Here is a 22707-nt window from a genome sequence, read left to right on the forward strand (position 1 = left end):
TGCATCACCCACTTTGTTTGAGCAATATAAGCATTCTCTAGAGTTTCTCTCTCTACGTTCTCTCTCTAAGAATTCCTTTCCTTGAATGTGAGAGTGAGAGTGAGAGTGAGAGTGAGAGTAAGGCTTACTTAGGCCAAACAAGGTGATTCGAGGTCTAAGTGCCGCACAGCTCATGATCAAAAGGATCGCCATGAGACACATGCTTATGAATTATTGACTTAGGGTTTCGATTTTCGGTTGAATGGTCGTTAGGGCTTCAAATTTGGAAATTTGCTTCAATTTCGCAATTTAGGGTTTTTTAATTGGGGCAAACCCTCTAGACGACGTCATTTAGGGGTTATATGTTGACTGAGCATGCCGGCGAGCCACGTCAGTCTGAGAAATTAATAAAATATGGCAACGTCGGATTTCCGGTGACCGAGATTTAAGTTGGCATTCAAGTGATCGCTTTTTGAAAAAAGTGGCACTTAAGTGATTTGGAAAAAAACTTTTGGCACTAAAGTGAACACCGTACATAACTTTTGACACTTCTATTGTCCTTCTACCAGGAAAGGATGGATTAATTTTCACAAATTGAGTGATTTGGTCACTTTGAAGCGTAAGATCAAAAGTGCAAGGAAAGCACAGAAAAAGAATCTAGAAAAAACTGACAAAGCTCTATGAAGCTTCACATTAAAGAACAAAGGATGATGTTAGAGAACTTAGGCTACGTTTGGTAGTCGGGATAAAATTCAAAATATGATAAATTTTATCCTATCCCGTATTTGGTGCCTACATAAAATACGATAAAGTCGGATATATGAGAGATATAGCACGGATAAAATTATCTCATGGGGGAGGTGGGATAAATGTGGATAGGATTTCTAATATCCATAATAAAAAAGTTATTTTTCTCGAATAACAAACTTGTTAAATTAATAAAATTAAAACAATATTTGAAAATAAATAAAATTTCAATTTTAATATATAAAATTCAAAATAAATAATAAATAAAAATAATTTCATTTTTATTTATTCTTATTTTTATTTATATATTCCAATTTTTTCCTATCTTATGATATATATATAAATAAATACATTTACTATGTATATTTTTATTACATATTTTAGGTATATTAGTATATTTTAATATTTAATAAAATTTTATTAGAGAATTATGGAAGGAGAAAAAAGAATTACAAAGAAAATAATTAAAAAAGAGAGGGAAAATAAAAAAAATAAGCAAAAAAACAATGAAGTAAGTACGAGTGTCGTGAGAGATTTAATCATCTCTGTTTGTGCAAACTTTAAGTTCATTTACACTGATATGATGTTCATAGCAAATAATAGACATGGTAAAATGTGAAAATATCCGGCTTTATTACTGCGAATCACCAAACAATAGATGGGATATAGCAAATTCCTTGAATTTCATATTTTATCCTATCCAGTCTTATCCAGGCTAAAAATCTAGACTACCAAACGCAGCCTTAGATTTTGAGTGGAATTAGTGTTTTGGAATTAGGGACTTACATTGTTTAAACATGAAATAAAAAGTAAAGAAAGAACAAGCAAGAAAAGTGAATGAAGGAAGATGGCAGAAGGTTCAGGTGTTCTAAAATGAAGAAGAAAGAAATCTGTAGAAGTGAATTCATGGGTGTCCTAGAAATGGACCTAAATAAGAAATAATAATAATAATAATAATAATAATAATAATAATATTTCTGAATTTAAAAAATTGGAAAATTGTTTAGAAAAAATAGGCTTTGATTAGATTGTTGGGTTTATAGTATTAGATTTAGCTTAGTTTCACTTTATTAGAATTCCTATAGTTAGAAAAGTACAATCTTTGATTTTTAGTGTAATTCTTGCCTTTACTTGATTGATTGTTGATTTTTCACGTTCATTTTCAATTAGATTTTGAATTTTTAGTTTAGTTTAGGATAATTTAGAATTAGTTTAGTTGATTAGTTTTAATAAATGCAATTGATTTAGTTTGAGAGAGATAATAAAGATAGTAGTTTCGAAACGTCACTTTAAAAAAAATAATGAATCATAGTAAATAGTTTAGTTGAATATAGGATTCACCTCAAATAATTGAATAGGTAACGTGGAAGTGTTGTAACCTAGGAGAAATTTGAAGGAGATTAAATGAGTACCTAATATCCTACGGCCGGATTGGGACCCCGACTTAGGATATCAAAGTACCGACGCGGGGCTTCATTTTTCTCCGAAAGTTTTGATAACCCACATTACCCATTTTAAGATAGGATGTTCTCTAAAGTCAAGCTTGTGGGGATTGCTATCTGGGGCTCAATAACAAGGTTAGGTTATATTTTTTGCCCGACTTGTATCGGGTTACTTTACCGCACTTCACCTTTACTCATCTTTCATTATCACTTTTGATGTGTTTGTTTTCATTCTTTTATTTCTTTTCCTTGATTGACTTTCTCATGTTTTGTTTAGCCTGGCTGGATAGTTAGGCCACATACTAGGATCATGATAAACACCAAAAACATTGAATGGACACTCAGTAGACGAGAACCTTAGGATTCATAATTTAGTAAAAAGATTGCATAGACACCTTAGTTGACAAATGATTAAGGTTAGGTACCGAAATGGCACTAGTTGGATAACTAGTGTAATCAAGTCCTTGTCCCTAGATCTCTGATTGCGTAGAAAGTGAGGTATCCTCATCAATAGGCTAGTGGCAAGTCCCTCGTATAGAACTCTAATAGGGTTAATCGAATTAAAATGAAGATTCAAATACCGCGCAAGGTAAAGGTTTGGGAGAACCCATGCCGACTGAGAACCAGTGGCCCTTAACTCGACAATACCTCTAAACTCATATTTCCTCGATGCCAATTAGCATGCTATCACCAGGATGGAAATTAGTTCTAGGAGACTTTCACTCCAGTTATTTGTCTTGGGTGATCTCCATGCTCCCTTATATATGGAGCTGTCACAAAGTTTCCGGGCTCTTCTTGCTCAATCACTTATTTTTGCTTCTTTTATATTGTTGTTCGATCCCTTACTATTTCTTTATCTCAGTACAATCAAACAGTAATCTTGCTGTTTATGTCAACGACATAATTCGTATGTATTAGTTCCTTTGGGTCTTTCTCTCACTTCGTGTATAGGCTGCTGTAAGCATCAATTAGATATTGCGCGTGGAAAATCCTCACCTATTTATTCTCTCTTTCTTCGATTTTTTGTTTCGGTGATTTCTTGTTTAAGCCAATTTCTCTAAGGTTTGATAGTCTGTAAAAATTTGTAATTACTCTAAAAGTTTATGTTGTTGAATGAAAGCGTGGCTGATTATTCAAATGGTAAGTTGCTCATCCATTTTCTATGTGGCCTTTGGACGGTATATTGTCATTCAGTAGATGCAGGGAGAATGAGAAAGAAGACCAAAGCAATTTCTAAACGAAACTTCGTGCTCAAACAAAGTAGTTGTACATGCCAAGTTAGATAATAGTTGCCCTAAACGCAGGCAACTAACAAACTCAAGGACTCAGCAAACAGCCCTTTTATTCATGTCCCGGCCTACAGGGTACTCACGTAGTACCTTTAACGTGGACATGGACCAGCAGAGAGATGCATGCGTTCATTAATGTGCTCCATGGCAACACTCAAACTTGACGATGTTCTTCATCATGCGAGGGCACACCGGACACTTCACGTCCTCCGGGATGTAACCCACCATGTTTGGAATGTAGAAGTGGTGGCACCTCGGAAGGACGAAGACCCGTTCGCGGTGCTCCTTGAAGGCCGCGTCGAACGTCTTCTCATTCCCTTTGACCTGCTTCTTCCAGTTAGTCTCGTACTGGGACAACACCTTCGTGACATCGACTATCGAGTCGTTGATCACGACCTGCGACCCCCTCGTGAGGACTGCGAACCCGCCGTCCTTCTTGAAGTTGGTGTAGATGCTGAGGATGTCTTGCATGAGGGGTTCGTGCACATCCGCTTTGGTTTGCAGTTTTGACAGCATACAGCTCTCGAGACGGCTCCAGAAGAGCTGATTTTTGGTGACATTGTAGGCGACGATGGGGACACCATCTTCGATGATCTTCTTCATTGGTTCCTCAATTTCGTGGATTGCCGTAGCGTCTTCAGCTCCATAAAGGAGGATGTACTTCTGAGACTTGATCTGATCAATGATAGTCAATCGGATAAGTTATCAATGAAAAAAGTTCCTGCGGTCAGTCCTCGTATCTCTATAATATAGAGCAAACTACAATCATCCTCTAATTTCAAGTTTTCCGCGAAAATTCCAGTAAAGCCTCTCTAATACAAGATGAGTAGCATATGTTAGTAGAAACAAGACGCTTTAAAAATGTGAAATGGTCTGCTTAGTTCTCATTTTGTATTGAATAAATCTCTCAATTGATTCGAATTAAATTCAATTACAATCTTTCTAATCCTCCATAAATTAATTAAGATCGTTTTCTAAATTAACTCAGAGCACATTTTTTCTTCGTAGAGCGAAAGGGTAAAAGGAAAGTGAAAAAGAAACAAAAACATAGAACTACTTACAGCTTCGTTTATCTTAGGAATGACCATGTCAGTCACCAAGAGCTCAAACCAGTTGATTCCAGGCTTGCTCCATAGGCTTGCTCCTACTGAATCAGTGAAAGGGAAAGCATCCCATCCCCAAAGCCTAATCATGCTCATGGCATTTTTGTTGGAGACTCTTCCTTGGGGATCCGACACAGTCACAATGGTTTCTTGCCTAAAGTGCCACTTCTCCTTGATGATCTTGATGGCCACCTTGTTGATAAGTGTTGGGTAGTGCACTGAGTACCACGGCATTTGCGACTGTAGATTCTTGAACTGGTTGATCACGTCCTCACCTTCTTGCTCGATGATCGGGACCCACATGATCTCATAGCGGTCCTCATGGAACTTGCGCTCGCTGTAGATCTTGATGAGGATGGAAAGGTCGTGAGAGGTCAATTTTAGGTCGGAAATCAGCAGCATCACATTCTTCCTCCGTAGGGACTCGACCTTATCCTGTGTGTTGTGGAACAATATACAAGGATCAACATTTCACTCCTTTGGCCGGTACCACTAAAGTCGACAAGACAAATTTACGCGAGTGCCAACTAGGTAAAAGTGCCACTTAGGTGGAGAACAAATGTATGTTTTGATTTCAGCAAATCAGTTGAAATAAAATTCTTTGACAAGTACGAGTTTAGGACCATAGCATCATCCTGGTACTCAACCAGGAACATAAAGTTTGTCCAAAAATAAATAACATGAAGTATTTTCGAATTAGAGAGTTCGAAAATTGAACCGTGGTCTTCTTGGAGCCAATGTAGAGTGGCTGAGGATCGTCCTTGATGTAAAACAAGGCCTTGATGAGCTCCACATTATCAGTAGGGGCATTGAATAGTCGCTGCAGCCTCTGATACTCTCTAATTTCCTCTGCATTCAAATTGAAACTGATGAGAACGTTAGTCCAATATTCAAAGCATAATAATCACAAATCGATGAAATTAACTTTTACCCTTTTTTTGCTTGTAATCTTCAAAATGTCGCTTGATGGTGTGGTGGATCATGTTCACTTTCCGAGCAAATGTTGGGAGATCTTTTCCCTTGTAGCTGAAAATAACAGGAAGCCCTCTTTAAGAAAAAGAAAAAAAACGCTCCTCTTTAAAATTGGAGTCTGTTGAAATGATTTTAGATGATTCATTATATGCTTTCAAAAGAGCCGCAAAGGAAGGGATCATTAGTGAATCATACTCATCAACAAGGCTGATGAGGCTGGTGAACTGAATCGAGCAAGCGAGGATGCTGATGATGATCTGATAAACGCTGCTTGGAATGTCGATTGCCGTGGACAGCTCGGGAACATCTTTACTGTCGTGCTCGAACTCCACGATGCACTCAGTCATGTCCAATGTGGTCTTGATCATTTCATTCAGAACTCCATACACTTGGATCTTTTGCACGTCCGAGGGCTTGGTGATTGCAGGTAACCCCTTCAGTATGGCCATCGATTCCGCGAGCTTGTCCGATGGCTGAATCTGGGCAAGTCGCCAAAAGTCGCCATAGAAAAGAGCAAGCGACGAAAGGGTGATCAAAGCCTTATTGACCCAGGAGTAGCTCGATAGCTCGTGAAAGATCGAGATCATCGTTTCGCGCACATTTTTGGTGTCTAATGCCTTGCATGTGATCTGATAACATGATGTTGATAATGTTAATACATGGGATTAGTTATTGCCAAGCTCTAAACAGTAAAATAGCCAAAACAAAAGCCATTCATTACTTTGTAAAAATAAATTATTACAAAAGACATAATAACATACCTCACAAGCCACTTCGTTGATTGCTGCTAGGGGTGGATTGAAGCCTTCTCTTGGTGGCTTGAGTGCAGGGCTTCCAGATCCTTGAGTGCCCTACAACAGTGTATGCATATGTAGACTTATTGTTAGAGGAGGAAGGTACTAATTAAACGAAATGATGAGGAAACGTTCTTGGTTTTTTTAACTGCTAAACTAAGGAAATCCATAGTTATCGCATAGTAATCGCATTACGTGTAGATATATGATCATAATTTATAATTAAGACATTGTCAGTTTTTATTAAAAAATTCACTAGCGATGAAAGTATATATCAAGGTGCAGTTGTTTCGCGAAAGATAAAAAATTAATTAAACATTTATATTAAGAATGATTTATGCTTAAACATTTTTATCGATAAGGAAAATGTTTTTATCCGATTCATTTTTGTTAGTGTTATAAATTCCTTAATTTTTGGAAAAATGCTTTCTAAATCAAACTAACCAAACGGTTCTAAAAGTAAATCTTAACGAATGATCGTCCAAACCCTGCGGAAAAAGAGAACAAATGAATGCCTAATAAAATACGAGTATAATTAATAACTTGTCATGAGATTTAATTTTCTATGTCATATCAAACTATTGTGTTGTTGACTTATAGATAAACTGATAATCTCATGAATAGATCCATCCAAGCCCACAAAAATTGACTGCCAGTGGATTGCTTCCTGATTAGGAAAAGTAAACTTTTGGCATATATTATTCAATTTTACTGATTAATTCTAATTAATCCATTTTTTTCAGATTTTGCTTTATCTCTCTCGTTTGTCAATGTCCTTGGACATGTAAAAAGAAAAAGCAAGTAGAAAAGGTCAAGCGGGGTGCGACAAAGAATGTGCTTTTTATCCAAGCGCTCAATAATGCCTGTTGGTGCCTCTTTTATCAGAGAGCAATTGCTTTATCTCTTTCTTTTCATCTTGGCCATGTTCTAACAAAAGCAAGTAGAAAAAGAAAGCATGGTCGAAAGATCGAGAGAGAGATGTCGTGTCAGTCCCTTCTGTATTTGGTAAATTGTATAGTCTCCATCACAGTGTGCTTGGCAGCAACGATACTAGTTAAATTTTTTGGTCCGCCAAAATTCTAGGTCCATTATTCTCGCGGGCAGTTGAGCTAATTGTAGGATTGTCCGAATTTTTTTATTGGATAGGATAAAAAACATTAAAGAAAGACATAATGAAATTTCTAATATCTAATTCAGTATTTAGTAAACGTCCATATTATGTTCTCCACCACGCCGGCAACCTACGGACCACGGCGACGACAGCCACAACCCCCGCCAAAAGAAAATGCTGCGACCTGCGAGGGCCTCTCTCTTTCCCCTTCGCACTCGACCTCAGCTGCACGGATAGCTCTCCAATCTCTCGCTTCCCTATTGCCTTAGCGCTAGACCTTGACCTCAGATTGAGCGTGATTGCGGGATCTTTGGCCCGGCGGCGCTCGGCCCAATCCAAGGCTTGGTTACTTTCAGATTCGAGATCTAAGGCTCGAAAGTGTCCGCCGAGCTTAGGCTCGACGACGACGATCGCAGCCTGCTGAGTGGAAATCAAAGGTGACGAGCCGCCAGCCAAGAGCTGAGGCACGGGTGGTGATTGGGTGGGGAAAGCAGAGGTCGCAGCGGTGGTTGGGGGCAGAGGCAACGACTATCGGCTGTCATGGTGGGAGTACTTGTGCGGTGGTCAGCGATTCTATATGGACGTGTCGACGGGCGGCAAGGCTTCATAGCCTTGGTCATGCAATATCCGAACAAATCCACATTATACCTCATCTCCTAGGTGGGAATTTTTTTGTATCCGGATTTTACATTTCCTCAAATATCAAATTGGATAAAAATTATCCGATCTAGAGTTATATTCGGTCCATCAAACGAAGTCGTGGGGTTTATTTGCCAAAGATGGTCAAATTCACTACGGTTCACACCATAGACGTACCCATTTGATAGATTGCTAAGCTTACCCAGTAAAACTATTTTGGACTGCATCTCTCTCGCACCACGCGCCCCCACATGGACAAAATACATGGCATTATTTCAATTTTTACCTTTGGGTTGACGACGGAGTCGGCGATGGCGGTAGCTCCACGGAGGGTGTTGTCGACGAGGAGGAAGAGAGACTGGACGTCGACGTTTCCTTCGTCAGGGGCGTGAGCGTCCACCATCTCCTTCATGAGCTTCTCGTCGTCGAAAATGGCAAGCAGGTTGTTCAACATGCTCTGGTCGACCTTGCTTCTCTCCCTCCGAAGAATTTGGCCGAGGGTCCTGCTCGCCATTTTCTCGAATCTCAAAGAGAAAAGCAAAGAGAAAAGAGAGTCTACTAGGCTTTGGAGTGTTAAGAGAGAGCAAAACTAGAGGAGGAAGAGTGCGGAGGTGGTGTGGTGAGGGCAGAAGTCGATATGCTTGCTCTATTTATAGCCGCGGATGCAAGGAAAGAGACGAGAGATAGGAAAGATAATGTTTGAAAAAAATGTTTTTAGACAAACGGAAAACTATCAATATCAAGAAATCTCCTAGCATTATCATAAGAGTGGCACGCTATATACATACTATTATTTGAACAATAAAGTCCTAAAGGACGAGCCCATCACTATAACCCTAACAAGGTGCGATTGTACGTAAATAAAGCCAAATGTTGAACTTGGCACGACCTTAGATGAACCAAGGACTTTTGAGATTGAAATATGTTTTATATTCAAAATTGGAGCCAAAGCTTTCTTCATATAAGTTGGAAATAATTTCATATGACTTGACCGATCACGATGCCAATCCCATGTGGTGTTTTTTTTTATTATCATCTCTATGTGAAAAAAGTAAGTATTTTGTTCAAAATTTGAAATTTATGATAAATCAATCTCAATGTATTAGGAAGCGTGTTAGATACTGCGTGAATTCATAAGAGTAGCACGCTGGTTATAGGATATTATAACTTTGAGTATGCTTATTTTTCGATTCAGTAGCCCATGTTTGTACTTGATACTTTTATACTATTTATTAGCATTTCTTTAGTGACGGAAAAATAGGTTTTGGTAATGCGAGATAACTTTGTAGGGTAATAATTTATGGTAATCACTGGGAAACCTTACCAGCTTTTTATATGTTATAAAATGAGAGGGAAAATAAAAAAGAGATTGGTTGAGAAAATAGAGGACGTGATTCCCGTGTTTGATAGGACTAGGAGCTGTGATTTCGCATCGTCTTTTTTGATGATGATAGGACAAGGTGCTTTAACTTTCACTTTGCTCTCTCTCTCTCTTTCCAAACCACACCATGGTAAATTCAATTTAATTTTGTATATTTGTACTCCTCCAAGTAAAGAATTTAAAATAAGTTGGTAGACACCCCTAAATTTGAATGCTTTTCGGTATTTATTTAACACCTAACCAGCTAAATAGTTTTCCATTTACCAAGTATATTCACTTATAGAATGTTTGAAAAAATGTTTTTTAGACAAACGAAAAACTAACAATATCAACAAATCTCCGAATATTATCATAAAAGTGGCACGTTCGTTACAGAATATTATTTGAACAATAAAATCCCGAAGGACGAGCCCATTACTGCAACCCTAACAAGGCGGGAATGCTTGTAAATAAAGTCAAACGTTGAACTTGGCACCACCTCAGATGAACCAAAGACTTAGGAGATTGAGATGTGCTCCGTTTTCGAAATTGGGACCAAAGCTTTTGTTCACATCAATTGGAATTAATTTCGTATGACTTGACCGATCACGGTGCCAATATCGTGTGGTGTTTCTTTTATTACCATCTCTACGTGAGAAGTAGTAATTCTTTCGTCTAAAATCTAGAATTTATGATAAATCAATCTCAAGGTACTAGGAAGCATATTAGACTCTATATGAGTTTATAAGAGTGGCACGCTCGTTATAGAGTATTATAACTTTGTGTATGTTTATTTTTAGATTCATTAGCCCATGTTTGTACATGATACTGTTCTACTATTTATTAGCATTTTCTTTAGTGACAGAAAAATAGTTTTTGGTAATGCGAGATAACTTCGTAGAGTAATAATTTATAGTAATCATTGGGAAACCTTACCAGCTTTTTATATGTTATAAAGTGAGGGAAAATAAAAGAAAGATTAGTTGAGAAAATAGAGGACGTCATTCACGTGTTTGATAGGACAAGGTGCTTTGATTTCGTCTTTTTTGATGATGATAGGACAAGGTGCTTTAACTTTCACTTTCCTCTGTCTCTCTCTCTCTCCAAACCACACACTAGTAAATTCAAGAGTTAATTTATAAAAAACTCCAAATAGTAAATTTGTGATAAATTTATCATAAATTAATTTTTTGATCACCATAAGCCCTAAATTAATATATTTGTAACAAATTTACCCTACGTTAGTTTTCGTTAAATTTTACCATCAAATTGTTGAGTTAAATGACACATGATAATTGACGGATGTATCAGTTTGGGGTTTTACCCTCAATTTATTACAAGTATACTAGTTTGTGGTTTTTCATTGTATTAATCAAATTTAACTGAAACTAACAGAGAGTAAAATTGTCACAAATGTACAAGTTTTGGATTTTTTGTGGTCAAAATATTAGTTTGGGATAAATTTATCACATGTGTACCGGTTTAGGGTTTTTCGTGGTATTAACCCTTGTTAAGAATGAGGTGTTGGAAACTTTTTGGTCATCTTATTGAATAAATTTCACTTGATGTCTCATGCATATCAATTAGATACAGAGTAAGGAATCAACACACGCAAGTATGATGATTCACAATCAATTTTTAAACGAGAAAGATCGAGAAGGAGGTTGCTTAATCGGCTTGATCCACCTTTCGTTGATGACTTTCAAAAATCAAATCAAATCTTGTCCCTAACTTTATATCAACTCAGTTTTGCTGGTACAGTGGCTCCATCATCACATGATTTCTTAGTCACCTGCCAAAGGCAAGAATGCGAATGCTTTTGTAAGTTCGTTATTGACCGATGAAAGAAACAGCGCATCAATCTAGCACTGGTGTCATAAATGAAATGGTCAAAATTGCAAAAATCAAATGAAAAAGTAATGGGCATAACTACAATCATGACTAGAAGCAATAAACGGGTCTTGATGTTACTCTTTTTTAATAATCTGAATTTTTCAGCTTGATTAATTTTTTATAAATACATGCAAATAGATCCACTCATGTGATTTCATCCACCGGACGAGAGATATAGTCTAAAAAATTATTCTTAGTGAATGAAGTTACAATTTGAGCGAAACATATATCACGTCCAAATCGAAAACTAAACCTTCAATTGGTGTCAAAAAAAGTATGTTAGGGGATGTCACCAAATCACTCAAGCCATTACGTCAGTACACAACGGACAAAAATTGTAGTGAATTCTCAGAATTACTTTCTGTTATCGTGTTTCGAATTGAAATGAAAAATTACGTTGTTTCTCTTTAGATGTTGATGGAGGACCAGTTCTTTTTTTGGACCAAGAAGAAATCTAAGGCTTTTTATTTTATTGCCTCGATAGGCAGATAAAACTGGCCCCGATTGGACGTGTTCAAATATAAACTGACAAGCACCCATAAAAATCTCTTAGATTCGAGACAATGTCTTTGTACTTCATTAGAAAAATACATATTGAATGCCTTTTCTTGGTATTTATCATGAAACTTCATTGTTTATCCTCATGATAAACTCTACTCTTACTTTCTTTTTATGATTAATACCATTAAAAATCCTAAACTTGTATCTGACCTTTATCTACCATCCAAGATATATATAACACACGTGGATTTTTTTTGTCGAATCTGTCATTCTTCACATTAAATCCTTTTTGTAGTCGTTAGTCATGTGTATTGACATATGTGCTTTTGATGGGATATAGGATGGAATGTTAACGGAGGATAGATTTGAGTCGAGGTACTAGTTTGGGTCTTCTGTTATATGAAAATTAAATTTAGGGTAATTGTGTTATGGGGTTACTAGTTTCGGTATATGTGTGTGTGTGTGTGTGTGTGTTATGAGGGTACCGCTTTGTGATTTTTTGTTGAGATGAATAATAATTTGGAATAAGTGCCTCGTCGAATATTAGTTTCTGAATATTGAAGGTGTGTTGTAGTCAACAGTTGGTCGATGGAAACCATTGAGTCATGAAGTCGATGTACCCGTCAAGTAGTAGAGTCGATGTAACCATCGAATGGTAGAACTGATGTAACCGTCGAAAGGTAGAATTGATGTAACCGGCAAGTAGTGGAGTCTTAGTAATAGCTTGTAGCTACTGATTATGGGCTAAAAATACCCACATTGCACTCTTTGCAAAGGACTGCCAATTAATCGAAGAACAGATGGTTATTCATTATTTTACATTCTAGTATTATTTACATGGCTGGTAATGATTATTTCTAGTCTTAGTACTTTAAATTTTCTCATCGTTTACATTTCCTGTCCAAGAATAAACAAAGTACTATTTACATCCTTTCGATTTACTCATCGATCCATATTTCGAAAGGTATTTCATCAACACTTTTCTATGAAAACATCTTTTTGACATGCACAATGGGACACATTTTTTTAATTCGAGGAGACTATAATAGCAAGAACCAAAAACCAACAAGAGTTTGACAATGCTGCTAGCAACAACAACCCATTACCACAAACTAGTAATGAGGTTACCACGCAATCGGAGACTTCAACCACTGGGAGAGTGGCTGAAGATAATCAACACGAGGAAGTTAATCTTCTGAGAGGTCTCACTGATGAGTAGTTAAGGGATGTTGCTCCAAATTTCGACATGGTGTCAACCATGAGAAGAATGTTCGAAAAGCAACCAAATAATATGGCCAACTACATCGTGAGTCACATGTCAGACGTGATCAAGCCAATCATCATATGTAAAAAATGACTTGTCAAGGCTAGGATCGTTCAACCAACCATTACAAGCAAATTCAGTGGTAACAAAATTAGTTAATATTCTTCTCCATTTATTGATGCTAATAATGTTTGCCAAAATAGTCAACCTCCTATAAGATTTATGCAAAGGTCTGAATCTTATAATCAAAGCCAGAATGATAGTAATAATCAAATTAATACTACTCAAAATAACCGAATCGATAACAATAATTTGGCAAACCAAACTGGTCGACACGTCGGTCAAACACCAAATATTGGAAATGTGAGGCTACTAGCTCCATTGGTACCACCCAATGTGAATATTCTTTGTATGCCTAATTTCAGATTAATACTAATATAGATAATTCAACAAAACAAACATCACCACCTAGGGGGCAAGATGGCTTAACATATCCTCAATTAACCCCAACACAGTTTGTTAAAGAAGTTTGACAATTATGTCTGGATAAGGGTGTTGTTAGACCCGTGTATAGGAAACCTTATCTTGAATGGATTGACAATTAGTCTTTTTCCTAGAGGCTTTGAAATCCCCGATTTCGCCATCTTTACTGGCGAAGAAGAACATAAACCATTGAGCATATTAGCTGATTTGTAGGCCAATTAAGGCTTAGGTTGTTTCCTTTGTCTTTATCCAAAATTGCTTTCATATAATACATTGATTTACCACTTAATTCAGTGTCTAATTAGGCAAAGATGGAAAGTCAATTCCATTCTTAAGTTACTAGAACAATACTTGCGGTATCAGTTGCTGACTTGCCTAAGCTCTATCCGTACAACAATGAGTTTATCCATCAGTTTATTGTTTGATGTAAGAAGGCTAGAAATAGACGTCTCACTTCACTCTCAAAGAAAGAGTTAAAAATTTTGGCTTTCAATGGGTTGAAATTCAATGTAAGAGAAAGAATTGAAGGCCAAGATTTTGCCAATTTATTCTAATTGGCAACAAAAGTGTCTAAGTATGAGCAACTACTAAAAGAAAGAGATGAATGGTCACACGAAAACTTTACACAAAACATCCTCTAATTGAAAGATATGAGTCAGTGGATGAATTTGACCAACATAAAAATATTGAAATAGCTGTGGCAAACGTAATGCTCGACAAGTCTTATGTTTGTCCAACCTTTAAGCCACTCAAGTTTGCTCGTTCGATATTAATAATCGGATAAATATTTGACTTACTTGTGAAAGAAGGCCCAATTAAATTAACTAAAGGCCAAGTAATTTAAAGAGAAGAAGATTTAGTAAACAAAAAATATTGCCAGTGGCACCATTCATGTACCCATACAGAATTAATTGTCCCTAAAATAATTGAGGAGGCAATTGGGTAGGAAAAAAAATCAAATTTCTAGATGACAAGAGGGTATATGATGACTCTAGATTATCTAACATTAAATGGGACATATGTTGACACTAAAAATGTCCAAGTTGTTGTAGTCGACGGTTTTGTAGATAGAAACCGTCAAGGTAATGGAGTTGCTATCATTGTCAAGTAAAGGAGTCGATATAACCATAAAGTGGTGGAGTCGATGTAATTGTCCAGGTAAGTAGTACAGTCAATGTAGCTGTCGAGTAACAGTGATTGTCAAGTAGTTGAGTCAATGTAATTATCCAGGTAATGCAATTGATGTAACTATTGAGTTGTAGATTCGATGTAATCGTTGAGTAGTGGAATCGATATAACTGTCGAGTAAGGGAATCTTGGTAACCGCTTGTAACTGTTGATTGTAGGATATAAAATCCATATTGTACTTTTTGTAATGGATCGCCAATCAATCAAAGAACACCCAGTTGTTCATTTTTACTTTCAGTTTAGCTTTACATTCCAATACCTATTACTTAGCTTGCAACAATTGTTCACAATCTTAGTACTTTTAATTTTCTTGTTGTTTACGTTTTCTCTCCAAGAATCAACAAAAGATCATTCACATCATTTGTCGATTTACTCATCGATCTATATTACGAAAGATATTCCACCTAACACTTTTCATCAAAACAAAATGGATTAACTCTTCCTTTTGAATCAGCCATGAAATTCCTCATTTTCTCCGCTGTACTCTACTTTCTTCCTCTCTCAATTACCATGTCCTTTTTGTACACGTGAATAGTACTCTGTTGTGCTGGTGTATATAAAAAAAACACACACACACATATTGTTATTTATTATAAATAAGGATGAGAGTGTGCGATCACCGCAACTACCCCTCTTAGGTATAATCATAAGAACTTCATATCAACAATTCCATGCAATTTGTTCGATCATGACATAGTAAGACAGAAGGATTAAATTATATGGTAGCCAAGGCTGACAAGTTCATTATGTTTCTAAAATATTCATACTGTTTAGGTAGTCATGACATATTGCTAGATGTTACTCATGGTTTGTAGGACCTAGAGGTTGATCAGGACAATCAGTTCCCTTGGTTGTACTAATGTGTTAGTACAAGTTCTACTACCATCTTAGTGATAAACCTAGGGATGTCACACACCATAACCAATTCAGAATGACATTTGAACGGGAGAGATATATTGCAAATGTGTTTGCAAGTTTCGGTAATCAGATTGAGTTGGGCAAGATTAAGATTCTGAAACGGGTTCGGAATCAACAGTTGAATAAAGATTCTGAAATGGGTTCGGAATCACTGGCCAAATTAATGTTCTGAAATGATTTCAGAATAAATGGTTAGATTAATACTCTGAAACGGTTTTAGAATCAATGACCAAATTAATTATCTAAATCGGTTTCAGAATCAATGATTAGTTCAATGATCTAAAACGGTTTCAAAATCAATGGCTAGTTTAATGCTCTGAAACGGTTCAAAATCAATGGCCATATTAATGTTCTGAAACGGTTTCAGACTTAACGGTCGAATTAATGCTTTGTAACGGTTACAAAGTTAATGCCCAATTACAGTTCTGTAACGTTTACAGAATGCCCAGAATAATGCTCTGAAACGGTTTCAGAATCAACGTCTAGATTCAAACTCTGAAACAGGTTTAGACTCAACGGCTGAATTGATTTAAATAAATTGGATCTGATACTGATCTTGAGTGATGATTGAGATCAATCACTTTCTAAACACACAAGAACAATTGCTAGCACAATTGGTGTGACGAAATCTCTCGAATTCTCTCCAACGTTCGACGCGTGATTGGTAGTGTGTCTAAACTAGAGGTCCGACATTTGTGGGACCGGAACTAAAGAACATCAGAACCATATTACTTTAGACACAATAGGCGGAGATCATACGTTTGTGTTCCACAACTGAATAATATCAAAACGAAGTTTTTTTGGGTACGGTACAAGGGAAATGGATTGAGCCCTCTTCTTCCTTTCTGCGTGCTTCTTATTAAAATGTATGAACAATGTTTGGGAGATACACGAAATTTTGCTTCCGCTGCGATTTTATTTACTTTCACCCGTGCATGTCTTCATCGAAAAAATCCCGATAGCCACTAGCTCAATTTAAGAGTGTACGACTATGGGTTATAATATCTAATATGAATATAAAATTACTTCAATGGAAGGGTATTTAAAAGAATAGATAAAATTGTGTAAGCTTGTAAATTTAATAATTAATAATGAGATAAATTATTTAAATTTGACATATGTCGATTATTTAAGTATTGTTTAGTAACTTCTTATGATACCCACAAAAGTGCGCATGTGGGTTTTTCCTTCTAGGTAATATCTATACCAAATATAGTAGAACTTTTTCCATTTCACAAACAAAAGTATCAAACTTAACCAATGAAATAATGCCAAGAAAAGTGTTAATGGGAAAAAGCGCCAAAGACCGAAAGGACATTACATTAGGAAAAATAACATGTAGATAAAATGTTAAATGTAAAAAGTTTACAAGAAACCACTAAATAATGTAAAAATTGAGAAAAGAAAAAAATAATAAATGTGACAAATGATTTTAAAAACCCAAAATTTGTATTCGTAAGTAGAATGGTACAATTTCTTTTAGTAAAAGTTACCCTCTCGTCTCCAAATTGTGAGAAATAGCTATTTAACTTATCACAATGTCGACAAAAAGTGATTTGACTTTATATCACTGGCATATATGAATAGTACTACATTTTCCATATAATATGTGTAATATATTACAATGTTATTTATATCTAAATTGCCCCCTCCCTCCCTAGAAAATTCAATCCATAGTTATCAATGTCATCACTCCCCGATTCAAATCTTATAATTCAATAGTCTATGGAGTGAATCTATGGTATAATAATTGTGAGTGAATCTGCTAAATTTATCGATTTGATAGGTATATCTTGAATTTTTTTATTTATGATTATTATATTCTCCCTACTAAATGGTGTAATCGTGATATTCTGATAGTTTCATCACTTATATCTTAAAAATTTATACATTACACTACAAAAAAACAAGAGTTTTCCAACGAATTTTCCAACGAAAAATTTGGCAAAATTCGTTGGAAAACGAATTTCCAACGAAATTAGCGACGAAAAAAAATTCGTTGGTAATTCGTCGTCGCAAATTTTTGCAACAAAAAATTTAAATTTTCGTTGGTGATTTGCAACGAAATTTTTTCGTTGGAAAATTTCGTTGGAAAATTCGTGGCAAAATTAGTTGGAAAGTTCGTTGGAAAATTCGTTGGTAATTATTCGTTGCAAAAATCGTGGCAAAATTCGTTGGTAATTATTCGTGGTAAAACGAATTTCCGACGAAAAAAAATTCGTCGGTAATTCGGCGTTGGAAATTTTTGCGACAAAAAATTTTAATTTTTCGTTGGTAAATTCCGACGCAAAAAAATTCGTTGCAAAATTCGTAGATAAATTCGTGGCTAAATTTGTTGGAAAATTCGTTGCTAATTCTTTGTTGGAAATGTCATGGCAATATTTGTTGGTAATTTCCAACGAAATTAGCGACGAACAAAAAATTTCCAACGAAATTAGCGACGAAAAAAAAATTTGAATTTTCGTTGGTAATTTGCGACGAAAATTAATTGGTGGCTAAATTCGTGGCAAAGTTCGTTGCAAAATTTCGTGGTAAAATTCGTCGCCAATAATTCGTTGGAAAAATTTGTTGCTAATTATTCGTTGCAAAAATCGTTGGAAATCCGCGAATTTTTTCCGACAAAAAATTGCAATTTTCCTTGGTAATTTCCGACGAAAGCAAAATTCGTGGGAAATCGCAAATTTTTCCGACAAAAAATTACAATTTTCGTTGGTAATTTCCGACGAAAACTAAATTTGTGGGTAAATTCGTTGGAAAAATCGTATATAAATTCGTTCTTGATTATTCGTTGCAAAAATCGTGGGAAATCGCGAATTTTTCCGACAAAAAATTACAATTTTTGTTGGTAATTTCCGACGAAAAAAAAAATTCATGGGAAATGGCGAATTTTTCCGACAAAAAATTACAATTTTCGTTGGTAATTTTCGACGAAAACTAAATTCTTCGGAAAATTCGTTGCAAAATTTGGTGCTAATTATTCGTTGCAAAAATCGTTGGAAATTCGATTTTTTTTCCGACAAAAAAATTCAATTTTCGTTGGTAATTTCCGACGAAAACAAAATTCGTGGGAAAATTCGTTGCAAAATTTGGCGCTAATTATTCGTTGCAAAAATCGTTGAAAATTCGATTTTTTTCCGACAAAAAATTTCAATTTTCGTTGGTAATTTCTAACGAAAACAAAATTCGTGGGAAAGTTCGTTGCAAAATTTGTCGCTAATTATTTGTTGCAAAAATCGTGAGAAATCGCGAATTTTTTCGATAAAAAATTTCAATTTTCGTTGGTAATTTGCAACGAAATCTATTCGTGACAAAATTCTTTGCTAAGTTTGCGACGAATTTTGTTTAGCGACAATTTTGATTTTAAATCTAATTATTAGCAGTATTAAATTTTTTTTTGGTAAGAAAGCAATATTAATTTCTACAATGCATAAGTTGCAAAGTCTCACATGATGATATTCGATATTCAATCTCATAATACAAAGAGGCAGCTAAGCACTAATGAACATCAGGCGATACATTCAAAACATTGAAAGAACGCGGGACAACCATAAAACGTTGACAGCTTTGGTACTCGAGAATGAACTAGGAAGGACTGACAATAAAATCATCAGCATCAGCATCATCACCAATCACCGCATCATTGTATGGCTCAGCATTATGCCCATCATCAATTGGATTAATATGAGGTAGAGGAGGAACCTCATTGCGATCGATGTCGAGATGTCGCATGACAATTTGCATTTGTTGTTGCATCACCCTTATTTGTTCGTCCTTCTGTCCAAGTAAATGCTTCATCTCTTCGTCCTTCTGTACAAGCAACTGTTTCAGTTGACTCAATTCTTGGGTTATATGCTTCTCATGTCGTGTCCTCCTTGAAACAGCTGCATTGGAGGATGAAGCCTTCGTTTTGTGCATTCTTGACAAGATCCCATCCCAAATATTTTTCCTCCTTTCATCCCACCCGCTGCCTCCACCCATAATGCCATACTGTCAACCGATGGCTCAGACACGGCAACACCATCACCACCACCACCACCATCATCACCACCACCATCACCACCATCACCACCATCACCACTAGCAGTGCTCATTAAAAGTTCATCATATTTTTCCTATATTAATATTATAGATGGAAATAAAATAAATTCATATATATTACCATAAATATTAAAAACATTCATGATTTTCATTCTAGTTTCCATAAAGTCCGAACTATAACCTTACATACCTTAATAGCTTTTGCTCGAGCGCCAGTCCATGTCTTATTCTTTTTTTGGAATGTACGTTCAAATGTAACTGTAAAAGTGGGTTTCGTCCCCAATTCATCTACCTACAAAATATAAACATAAATGAGTAATCATTGAATTAAATTCACTGACATGTATAAACAGACTTACCATTCTTCTTTTATGCTCCCCGATGCTGATAGAGCCCCCAAAGATATGTGGCGACTTGAGACCGTCACTAGAACTAGAAGCTCGATTCTTCTTGTTCTGTTCACACCTTTGCTTATGCTTCTCAGTTTCCCAAGTTCTCGTAATTTCCGTCCAATTGTCAGTTGTAAAAAAGGTCAGCTTTTCTTTTCTTCTCTTCGCTTTATTTATCACATATCACATGTGATCACCGATTTTCTTCTTGAAAATTCTTCTAACCTCATCCTCTTCCATTTCATCCCACGTGAACTTACGCTACAATCAATAGAAAAGCAACTGAAAGTTATCCACTAGGGTCACATGTCACATATCCATTACAATGTACAAACAATTCGTGATAAATTTCATTATTGACCATCAGTATGCTACACCGAACTTAGTTTGTGAAGAAAGACAACACTAACCTTGAACTCATTCCACCACAAAGTCTTTACTTCTGTGGGAGCGCTGCTGAAAGTAATAAACTGGCCCATCCAACAGTTATTGACTATTTTATTAAGTTCCCTCACAACATACGTAGAATCCGTGAATCTGAAAACATGTTATAACAATATGGACAATGAGACAATGAAGCATACGGATAATTCGCAACATGGACAATTTTGTTTACATCGATAATTTATATATACGTAAAAAAATGAAGTACTTACGAATCTCCACATGGGCATATAATGAATCGGGTATCTTCTTCATCATTCGAGTGTTGCACTGAAGAAGAAAGTGGAACTGAAGGAGATGGAATCGGAGATGGAACTGAAGTAAATTCAGTTCACATGTCCCGAGGTTCTACCCTAATATGTTGTTGAGGGTCGGAGGATGGGCCAATGTGTTCGTATTGTCCATGAACATGTTGTGGTTGAGGGTTACATGAAAGGACAGGGGAAGAGGACAGGGTCGGGGACGAGGATGAGGCAGCGGAAGGGGCTGATCTTCTTTGTGAACCCGAACCACGCAAGAAACCTCCACGTTTAAACTGACAAGTAGGAAGGTTAGACAAATTTATTTAAAAATATGAACATGTATTAGGGACTGAAAATGACGTTAGTCATTTTGCTTACCATTTTGTTTCAGAGAGCAATAAATAAACTCGACAAATTGAAACAAACCGACTATCGCCTCTGATAAATAACAATCTTTGGCCCTCGTCGAAGCAACCTATTGAAATTTGGACCACATCAGATTTTACGACAAATAAAATGAAGCATATTAAATGTGCAGAACGAATTACAACAAGTATCAACTCTGATGCCACATTTGTGCAAATTTATGCCCCAAATATGCTATTTCGCAAAGTTCTAGTACAGACCTAGAAAAAAGATCATAAATTACATTCAACAAGCAAATTTGCCACGAATACAACACATTAATTTGTTCCCTTTTTAAGCTTCATTTTACCTAAGTTTATATGTTAGCACAAAAATCATTAAAAAAAACCGACAACCGTGCCAGAATCACGGCCGCGAGCCCCCCCTCCGGCGAGGTCGCCCGCCACCCCCCTCCAGCGACCCCCCCTCCGGCGAGCTCGCCGGCGACCCCCCCTCCGGCAAGCTCGCCGGCGACCCCCTCCTCCGGCAACCCGGCCCGCGACCCTCCCCCGCCAGCCGCTCGCAGCGACCCCCCACCCCGGGCCAGCTCGCCCGCGACCCCCTCCGGCCCCCTTTGGTCGTGACCTACGACCTCCGGCTAACTCGGCGGCCACCCCCCACGGCCAGCCTTACCGGTGAACCCCCCACGGCTAGTCGCCGGCGACCCCCATGGCCGGCCGCCGCGACCCCCCCCACGGCCGCCCGCCCGCGACCCCCTCCGGCTCCCCTTGGCTGCGACCCACGGCCTCCGGCCAATGAATGCGGCCACCCCCCCACCGGCCAACTCCACCGCGACCCCCCCTCCGGCCAACTCCGCGGCCACCCCCGTGACCCCCTCACAGCCGCGACACCATTTTATTCAAGGAATAGTTTAGGGTTACCTACCGGGCTGGCGAAGTCGACGGCGAGGTGGACGGCGAAGGCGGCGACGGCGAGGAGGACGGCAACGAGGACGGCGCTGAGGAGATTCGTGGCTAGGGTGTTTTTGCAACAAAAGTGAAGTCTCGGCGAAAATAGACTATAGTGTAATATTTCCAACGAATTCAAAATTCGTTGGAAAATTCGTGGGAAATTTCCAACGAATTTGAAATTCGTTGGAAATTTCCCACGAATTTTCCCACGAATTTCAAATTAGTCCGCCATTGCCGAAATTTTGAAATTCGTGGGAAAATTCGTGGGAAATTTCCCACGAAATTTCCGACGAAATTTCCCACGAAAATAGTCTATAGGCAAATATTTTGCCACGAATTTGAAATTTGTGGGAAATTTCCAACGAATTTCAATTTCGTGGGAAATTTCCCACGAATTTCAAATTAGTCCGCCATTGCCGAAAATTTGAAATTCGTGGGAAATTTCCCACGAAATTTCCGACGAAATTTCCCATGAAATTTCCGACGAAATTTCCCACGAAAATAGTCTATAGGCAAATATTTTGCCACGAATTTAAAATTCGTGGGAAATTTCCAACGAATTTAAAATTTCGTGGGAAATTTCCAACGAATTTGA

The 22707-nt window shown here is 37.1% G+C and overlaps 1 protein-coding gene across 1 annotated transcript; it reads right to left on the minus strand.

Annotated features, from left to right (window-relative positions):
• Nucleotides 1-3398: 3398 nt before the first annotated feature.
• On the minus strand, nucleotides 3399-8703 carry LOC115692444 (protein SIEVE ELEMENT OCCLUSION B-like). The gene is made up of 7 exons (XM_030619285.2): nucleotides 8363-8703; nucleotides 6294-6383; nucleotides 5728-6161; nucleotides 5492-5586; nucleotides 5279-5409; nucleotides 4519-4995; nucleotides 3399-4132 (listed from the first exon to the last, which is right to left on the minus strand). The coding sequence occupies exons 1-7, from the start codon at nucleotides 8588-8590 to the stop codon at nucleotides 3590-3592; spliced, it is 1998 nt and encodes a 665-aa protein (XP_030475145.1). The 5' UTR covers nucleotides 8591-8703; the 3' UTR covers nucleotides 3399-3589.
• Between the last annotated feature and the right edge of the window lie 14004 nt (nucleotides 8704-22707).

This window comes from Syzygium oleosum, unplaced genomic scaffold (genome assembly GCF_021117445.2).
Source record: "Syzygium oleosum isolate NSW1041296 unplaced genomic scaffold, Sole_v2.1 Sole_v2.01, whole genome shotgun sequence".
Lineage (NCBI taxonomy): Eukaryota > Viridiplantae > Streptophyta > Magnoliopsida > Myrtales > Myrtaceae > Syzygium > Syzygium oleosum.